This window comes from Nicotiana tabacum, chromosome 12 (genome assembly GCF_000715075.1).
Source record: "Nicotiana tabacum cultivar K326 chromosome 12, ASM71507v2, whole genome shotgun sequence".
NCBI lineage: Eukaryota > Viridiplantae > Streptophyta > Magnoliopsida > Solanales > Solanaceae > Nicotiana > Nicotiana tabacum.
In genome coordinates this window covers 49,355,897-49,365,874 of record NC_134091.1, presented here as the reverse complement: position 1 = coordinate 49,365,874, position 9,978 = coordinate 49,355,897, and the positions used below count along the sequence as shown (strand labels likewise).

The window sequence follows — 9,978 nt, the reverse complement described above, 5'->3', positions numbered from 1 at the left end:
TTATAATGTGTTCAGCGGATAATGAAAAACTCAATCTAGTACTAGTGGATAATATTTTATTTAGAGGTATTAAACCCATAAAATATCCTATATTGAACTCTGCACGTTATTTCCACGATACCTCCATAGAATATGTATTTCTAGTTGACCAATTTGAAGCCAAGATTTGTCGTTGGTTAGGTTTTTGATCATATAAAATCCCCCTTGAAGTTGAAGGCTTCTTAGTTAGTATCAAAACAAAATGGCAAGTTTAGTAGGAGGGGGAGACAGATACATAGTAGGAGGGGGAGACAGATACAGAGACTACTTGAGTGAAGAAGAGGTGAAAAACACAAAATGGAGAAATGGTCCTCCTACCTATGATGTTGTTGATAAGCTCTTTGAAGAAGAAAGAACTCATGTATGTTCTCTTTTTCAACCCCCCCACTTTTTAATACATCTTAGAAACTCTTTTGATTGATTCTAAGAATGTCTCGATATTTAAGATGATATAACTAGTAAATATGTTCTTCCTCGTGTACTTTACATTTACTATTGTACAAGTAGCTACTGAATTTGTTATGAACTTTGTCATCTGACGTTTATGTAATAGTGTGATTGATACATGTGTTACTTATTTATTTTCGTTTTTTTTTCAGTAAAGAGTGAAATACCATGTTTAAAGAAAATAAAATCATTCATTAGTACCCAAATTTAGAAGTTTAACATTATAATAGAAACTGGATTTATTTACCTCTTAACTTGTTAGGTATGGCCTGAAGGATCACTTGAAGAGAAAGTGCAGAGGCTGTTGAAGACTTGGGAAATGGAAATAGTCCACAAGGCAGATCCTAATGAATTCAAAACTGTTGATCCAAAAAAGTTCAAGATTAGTGTCAATGGTATACTTCTGTCACAGTTTCTGCTGTTGTTTTCATTCTATGCAAAAATATTTAGTACCTAATTGTAAGACTTCATTTCTTAATGGAAAGAAAGCTATTCTTAGTTGATCACTATATTGTCTGTGAGGAGAAGGGGTATGTGCGATTTTCTTCTCCTTATTTCTGTATTGCTACGTCTTTCAACCATGACCAATTGAGAGAATTATCCCATATTATACTTTAAGTTTAACTTATATGCACTGACAGTGTAAAATATTTATAGGTAGGAAAGGGTTGACACCGGTAGAATCTGCAAAGCTTGGCGGTAGCTATAATATATTCCTCCAAACATCATTGCCAGAGAGTCTTCGAATCTACAACCCTGACGAGGAAACATTTGAATCATCACAGAAAGTTTTCAGATCCATATTTTTACGAGGATTCGCGATTGAAATCCTACATGTTTATTCAGGACCACCAGAAATAGTGTACAAGTTTAGGCATTGGGGTTACATGGAAGGTCCATTTAAAGGACATGCCTCTACTGGAGGACTTGTTGAGCTCTTTGGGATTGGCATTTTTGAAGTACTTACCAGAAACCATCTTCCTTTTCAATTAAATTATTCCTTTCTTTATTAATTAATTAAATGATTGTTGAAACAGTTGGAGAAAGAGAGTAACAAGATTGTTAAGGCAGAGATGTTCTTTGATAGAGGAGAATTGCTTGGAGGCCTTGTGAAAGGAGAAAGCAATGGTGAATTGGCATTGGCTGCTTCAAAATGTCCTTTCATGAAATAAGAGCAAAACCAGCAACTGCTGCTTATTTTCAAGACAAGATCCATCATTTGCATCTAGTTGGAAAAATTTGTTGTTCTAGTAACAGGCTCCAAAAGTGTAGACTATTGTTTCTTCAATATCTCAAATAAAAAGTATGATTCAGTCATGGAACTCTGTTCTAACCAATGCTTCTCCTTTTAAAGTGGCTTCCCGAGTAGAAAATATTGTTTCTGAATTCCAATTGCAGACCGATACAGATGCCTAAACCTCTTCATAAACCTGAGTAGTTGTTAAAGTTAGGACTGTGAATATATGTGATACATCTACTTCTACAGGAACATTCGTATCATAGATTAACTATTTAAAGTTAAAACCACAGAAATTTAACTTCCACAGAATCACAAATCAACAAGTAGATATATTGTAGACAATGGAGAAGCAACTTTGAGGCTTTCAAGAAATGCAACACTAGCAATATCATAGGTAGTATATATTGATGCAAACAAATCAAAAAGTAGATATATACCTTGATGCAAATATTAGTGGCTCAAACATGTGACCTATAGGCCACAAAGAGTGTTCCAGTTTTAGTTACGTATAGAAGCACAGTAGTAATTGTTCGAAAATTATGTTCTGTATTGACTTTGATGAAGAGAAAGAAATGAAATAGCTTATAGAGGTATGCTACTTTAACAGTTACCTACTATGTTATGCCGAATAAGCATAAGGCGAGGGAATCATTAATGTTTCTGAGACTTATGGAGCACTTATATATATAGGCAAAGGCATCCAAGTCATTTTTTACCAGTTCCATTTCATCTATGGAAGGAAAATGCATTTTCTTAACTTTTTGTGTTAGACCTGTCAAACTTACTAGTATTTGTTTATTTGTGAATGTGGCCATTGTCACATGGTTAACTTGTCTATTTAGATGTAGGTGAAACATAGAAACCTTACAGTTATATGTGCCAGTAAGGCGTAAGCTCCTTGAACCTACAAACACTAAAGAGAAGATTCTCAAAACTGTATCTTGCACTTTCTTGTCTGCCTGAGTACAGCATGGAAAACAGCATTAATAGCATAATCATAATATCGTAGCAATTGGATAAGAATGATGTTCACCAATATTATATGCAAATCATTAAGTCTTGTGTAATGCTTGAAACTCCACTAATGGAACTCCTACAATTCTCAAGTTATTTTTACTATATTCTAACCTTGGAAAGAAAAAGGGAGCGAAAACAGCCAATAAAATATTTCGGAACTCTACATATTCTAGAGTAAATAACACATGCTTTCCATTTAGACCCGTATCAATCCCATATTCTTTCTTCTATATGAATAACAGTAACCATATGTCACTCTGTTTAGACCCTATCAACCCAACTAGCTTGAGATTGAGACATATGTAGACATAGAGACGATAAATTGGACCATATTTAGTTTTTTATGCAGTGCCTAGGGCCGGATACCAAATAGAAGCTTAGGAACACACAAGAACTTACCAAACCAATGTTGGGAATAAACTTCCTACAAAAATAATATTCACGGTATTAAAAGCGGAATAATAATGTAGCACCGAGATACGGTAATTAACAAGAAGAAAAGAGTGACAACGACACCAAGATTTTTACGTGAAAAACCCTTTTGAATAAGGAAAAAAATCACGGCCCCGAGACGAACAACTAATATCACTATAGCAAGGAATTTTATATTTTGTAGGCCCGAGTAAAATACTCTAAAGACCACTACAACACTCAAAAGAAATAACCATCTTTTGATATTCCCACCTCACTACAATATCGCTCACTCTCTATTTCCTCTACACAGTCTATTTCTCACAATGCCTGAGAAATACTCTCTGCAACTATTGTATTGCTTCTCTTTCTGTGTGGTCAAATGAAGAAGTCGAAGCTCTCCTTTTATAGGAGAAATAGCCCACCTCTTCAACCAATCAGAATGAAGGATTGGTTAAAAATTTGCAATGCAAATATTTTCTTTCTTCCGCCTAACAATTTGACATTTTTCTTCTGCAACCTACCATATTTGACAATGCAAAAGAAAAAGATGGCTACCAATCAAAGGAAGAAAGTTATCTTCCTTAATTTATGGGATGGACCCCACAAATCTCCCCATCCAGTCCCATTCACCTGAAGGAGGTAGCATTGTCTTCTAGTTTGAGTGCATGTCGACAAGTTCTTTGCATAGCTCGAACTTGTCTCTTGGTACCACCTTGGTCATCATATCAGCAGGATTTTCACTCGTGTGAATCTTTTTGACCTGTAAAGATTCGTTCTCCACCTGCTCACGAATCCAATGATATCTCATATTTATATGCTTTGTTCTTGCATGGTACATGGAGTTCTTGCTCAAGTCTATTGCACTTTGACTGTCACAATAGACGACATACTCATTTTGATGCAATTCCAGCTCTTGAAGAAACCGTTTGAGCCATACCATCTTCTTGCCAGCTTCTATAGCGGCAACGTACTCTGCTTCAGTTGTTGAAAGTGCAACACACTTCTGCAATTTAGACTGCCATGATATATCTCCTCCTTAAAATGTAAACAAATATCCAATAGTGGATTTTCTGTTATCAATATCACCTGCCATATCAACATCTGTTTAGCCCTTCAAGATTGGATGAGATCCTCCAAAGCACAAGCAATCTCCCGCGGTACCTATCAGGTTCCTGAGTATCCACTTGACTGCTTCCCAATGTTCTTTTTCAGGATTTTCAAGGAATCTGCTAACAACACCAACTGCATGAGCAATATCAGGTCTGGTGCATACCATTGCATACATCAAGCTTCCGACTGCTAAAGAATAAGGAACTCTAGCCATGTTCCCTTTCTTCTCCACACTTGTAGGACACATCTTCTTGCTCAACTTTAGATGACTAGCAAGAGGTGTGCTGACTGGCTTAGTATTCTTCATGTTGAAACGTTCCAGTATACGTTCAATGTACTTCTCCTGAGACAGCCACAACTTTCTGCTTGTTAGCTCTCGAACTATTTTCATACCCAGAATTTGGTGTGCTGGGCCCAAGTCCTTCATATCAAATGACTTGGACAAATCTCCCTTCAACTTTGCAATCAGCCCCTTGTTGTAATGACCCGACCGGTCGTTTTGAGAATTTAAGTCTTGTACGGCGGCATAAGGACCTGAGCAGCTTCGTATTATGTGTATTGACTGCGTGCGTGGTTGAATTCTATTACCAGATGATTTGGAGTGATTTGGGACACTTAGTCCCTAAAACGGAAGTTTAAGTCTTAGAATTTTGACCGTAGTCGGAACTATGTGAAGACGACTCTGGAATGGAGTTCTATTGGTTCCGTTAGCTCCGTTGGGTGATTTTGGACTTAGGAGCGTGTCTGGACTGTGAATCTGAGGTCTGTAGCTGATTTAGGCTTGAAATGGCGAAAGTAGAATTTTTTAGAGATTTGGACCGGAAGTGGACTTTTTGATATCGGGGTCGGAATGCGATTCTGAGAGTTGGAACAACTCCATTATATTATTTGGGACTTGCCGGCTAAATTTGACGTCATTCCGGATTGATTGAGCTTGACTCGAAGTAAGTATCTTGCCTAACCTTGTGTGGGGGATTTTTTCCCCTTAGGATTTGAGTACGCGAGGTGGCGAGTGCGTGCTCGGGCTTATTTGTAAAAAGTTGGCCTTTTAGGGTTCTTATGTCCTTATATTCACCGTATTGGCTTCTTATTGTTGACTTGAATATTGTGGAATCGTTGCTACATTTTTGTTTTGTTTTCCCTTGTTAAGTTGTTCTCCTTGTGCCTAGTATTCTTTACTGTGGTTATTCCTTGTGAATGAGTTCTATCGTTCTTATGATTTAAATTCTTGAGTTGATTTGCTTGCTGTACTTTGCATTTCTGTCATTGTTGCTTTTGTACTCGTTGTGGTGATGTACGAGGTTTCTGTCGTGTTATAGTTGTTATCTCTATTGTTTGCGCTGCATATTTAAATTGGGACTACAGACGTATTCCGGGAGATCTCCTAGCACTGCATATTTATTTTGGGACTACGGACGTATTCCGGGAGATCTCCCAGCACTGCATATTTAAATTAGGACTACGGACGTATTCCGAAAGATCCCCCAGTACCGCATATTTAAATTGGGACTACGGACGTATTCCGGGAGATCCCCCTGTCTTGCATATTTACTTTGGGACTAAGGACGTATTCTGGGAGATCCCCCAGCACTGCATATTTATTTTGGGACTACGGACGTATTCCGGAAGATCCCCAGCACTGCATATTTTAATTCGGAACTACGGAACGGTACCTCCGTAGATTTCCCCTATGGTTATATCTATATTCGGAGCTGCTAATCTTCCATGTTTAGGTGTCACAGGGTGACTTATACTCGAAGGATATTACTTGAAAAGTTTATATTTGAAAAGTATTTATCTTAAAGGAACTATGTTTAAAGAATATTTATTTGAAGGGGTTATACTTGAAAAGTATTTATCTTGAAGGAACTATGTTTGGAGGATATTTATTTGAAAGGGTTATACTTGAAAAGTATTTATCTTGAAAGCACTATGTTTGAAGGCTAATTATTTGAAAAATTTATATGTTTAAAAGATATTTATTTGAAGGAAGTATATTTCAAAAAAATAATTTCTTATTGGAAAGGATTATATTCTAAAGACCTCAATTTAAAAACTTACGGGTGAAGGTTTACACTTGAAGGATTTGACTAATTTATTGGGGTTGTTGGCTGAGATTTGATGTGAAAACTATTGCAGCTGCTTGCCCAAATGCCACGTGCGGTGTCTTCATCAATAATGTTATTTACCACATCATCTGATAAGTGCAACCTGATTGCACTAGCAGCCCTTTCATCCAAGTCAGCCCAATCCTCAGCTTTCATGGTATCAGGCATTTTGGCATCAACATCTAGTACCTTGTGTAATCCTTGTTGGATGAGCAGATCTCTCATTCTTCTTTGCTATGTTCAGAAACCGCTATCTCCGTTAAATTTTGCTACCTCGTACTTTACTCCGGACATTTTTATTTTTCACCGAGTATAGTAGACAAGTAAATAGTATTTATGTGAATGAGCAGAACCTGTGCTCTGATACCAGTTGTTCGGAATAAACTCCCTACAAAAATAATATTCACGGTACTAAAAGCGGAATAATAATATAGTATCGAGATACGATAATTAACAAGAATAAAAGAATGACAACGACACCAAGATTTTTACGTGAAAAACCCTTTTGAATAAGGAAAAAAATCACGGCCCCGAGACGAGCAACTAATATCACTATAGCAAGGAATTTTACACTTTGTAGGTTCGAGTAAAATACTCCAAAGACCACTACAACACTCAAAAGAAATAACCCTTTTTTGATATTCTCACCTCACTACAATATCGCCCGCTCTATATTTTTCTCTACACAGTCTATTTCTCACAATGTGTGAGAAATACTCTCTGCAACTATTGTGTTGCTTCTCTTTTTGTGTGGTGAAATGAAGAAGTCGAAGCTCTTCTTTTATGGGAGAAATAGCCCACATCTTCAACCAATCAGAACGAAGGATTGGTTGAAAATTTGCAATACAAATTTTTTCTTTCTTCCGCCTAACAATTTGACATTTTCCTTACGAAGCCTACCATATTTGACAATGCAAAAGAAAAAGCCAATCAAAGAAAAAAAAGTTATTTTTCTCTTAACAGTAACACTCCCAAAATTCTAAGTCAAAATCGCCCCTTGAATATAATGATTTGGGACTAACAGACCCAAAATGATTCGTTTATTGAGAATCCAAGTGTTAAATTTTAGGACAATTTGAAATATATATGAGAATTGAAGAATGGGTTGTGTCTCACTTCTCAGAAGACTTAGCGGAATGTTTCAACTTCCACCAATTAAGGTAATTTAGGTATTTCGAAAAGGATTTTGTTACAATAGAAGTTGCATTCCTTTTTTTTCTTCCTAGTGTTTACATCATCATTTAGAATTTTTTATTCCTTCAGACAGAAGAGACAAAAGCATAATTTCGGCATAACAGTTGCTTCTGCTCCTATCCCTCCTCTTTTTCTTTTTGCAGGCTTCTTAATACATCTTTTTTATTAACAGAGAATTTTTTTTATTTCCCTTTTTCTCGGCTTGACAAATTTGGACATGTTACGATTCTAAAGCGGAGGATAGTGGAGTTTTTACTTGAGTTAGAATCATGTAGTTTCACAGAGAAACTGTTTAAATCACAAGAATCCTTGGGCTTAAATAAGCATCTGTGTTGCGACCAAACACACTCACGCAAGTATACGCGGTCGTCAAGTAATAAAGTGACTAAAAGTCGGATGTCGAACCCACGAGGACTTATGATTAACTATTAACTAAATTAGACTATCCTAATTATCTAAACAAGAATTAAATCTAAAAATATTTTATTCTAAACTAATTAAATAAAAAAATATAAATAATGAACTTTGAACAGAGAAAAAGCAGATTTTAATGATATCAATGTAATGAAAACGATCTAGGGTTATGGGCTATCTAACAATCCTATTGTATTCTTCAATTGAATTGACCGACTAATTTATCTAGCTTATTGGTTGACAGGGTTAATGCTCATAAGAATCTGTCGAGTTCTTACTCGCCTATTCAAGCTAACCTAACGCCTATATGTCTATGGAGTTAGAATCAACAAGAACGCATTTATAATTCCTGTAAATCAACCAAGCAAGGCAATTAGGTATATGTCTATCCTAACTACGAATCCGTTCCCCGATGCCCGAGTTCAAGAACTTGCCCTACTCAATCCTATATGCAATATAGAATTCCCACTTTCGAGTTCAATTCTAGATTCATAGATAATATTCAATTGGTGATCAAGCAATCAAATAAATAAGCGCAAGATTGAATAAATAAACTAATATGATAAATCAAGAAGTCAAAATCAATATCCGAATAACAATAGTCATGAAAGAACCACAACCCTAGAACGTGAAGTTTAGCTCCACATAGACATGGTAGCCAAACAACAAATCATACAAAGAAACATAAAGATTACTAAGTTTGGTGGGAGAAAGATGAAACTTGATGAATTCCGGCCTCCACAGCTTTGTCGTGGCTTTTTCCCTCTTCCCAATATGTTCGATGACCTAAAAGAGGCGTTTTTGGCTTATATATTGCGTACAAAAGTCGTGGGCCAAAGTTCTCCTATTTCTAATCCAAATCAGCTTCAGGGATTGATGCTAGGGTGGATGCGTCGCATCCACCTCGTCCTCCACTTCTCAGCTTTGCCCAGGTGCGGATGCTAAGGCGGATGCTATGGGCCGACTTCACTGCTAAGAGTGTACGAAATCTGATCTTTTTCTAGATTGGATGCGACGCATCCAATCTCTCTTCCTCTACCTAGAGCACCTTTTCTTCATATTTTTGCACTCCATACACCATAATTCACCCCACACAACTCAATTAGTCATAAAACCAATAATTAAACCATGTTGGGCATTTTAAAGATCAAATAACATCAAGAAGCGGTTAAAACATGGGTAAAGTAATATCAACACATATCGAAATATGCCAAACATCACTACCCCACACTTAAACCTTTGTTCGTCCTCGAACAAACCATCCTATAGTAGACGAAACAAAATTAAGCTCTTATCATTCAAAGCACACTGCACCTATGACCATGGTTATTTGCAGCAATTAGGCTCTAGACTATGCATCACATACACTTCCCTTTACTTATGCCCTTCTTTAAACATATTCGAACAAAGACAACATGCTCACAACAACCCTAACCTCAAAAACCGACTCAATGTCACTATGCACTCATGGCTTGAACACCCAACATCATAGAGAAGTCTAATAACGTTACCTATCCCTCGTGAAACCATGTGCCCTCACAACAAGAACAAGAGAGCGAGTTCAATCCACACATTCGAATCTCATGATCAAATATATTTTAATGACTCACATATATCAAAGAAAATCGCTCACTCTCACAAAGAAGTCACATGCATGCAATTGGTACCATGGGCTTGCCCTTAATGTAAATCTCTACTAATGAAAGCTCGCTCGATCTAAAATCAATTAGGACTTTTTCATGGTTGTAATGTGGGCTAAGGGACGGGTAGGATATATTTAAGGAATAGTGACTCACCCTCCTAAGCACTTTAATACATCACAAAATTACTTTAAGCATTTTTTTCTTCAACCCCACTTCAATTTCACAAACAATATCACCCCTAAAAACAGTCCCTTCTTCTTTAAGCACTACTTTAATTCATACCCACTAGTAAGAACAAGACAACAATTTATTCATCTATATTTTTCTTTCTTTTTTTTCCAGATTTTTCTCT

At 36.6% G+C, this 9,978-nt stretch overlaps 1 protein-coding gene across 1 annotated transcript; it reads left to right on the top strand.

Moving 5' to 3' along the window:
- Positions 1-223: 223 nt before the first annotated feature.
- Positions 224-1,801, top strand: LOC107772875 (pathogen-related protein-like). The gene is given in 4 exon segments (NM_001325147.1): positions 224-400; positions 749-881; positions 1,144-1,445; positions 1,524-1,801. Coding segments are annotated over 4 exon segments (729 nt in total). The 5' UTR covers positions 224-241; the 3' UTR covers positions 1,659-1,801.
- Positions 1,802-9,978: the final 8,177 nt, after the last annotated feature.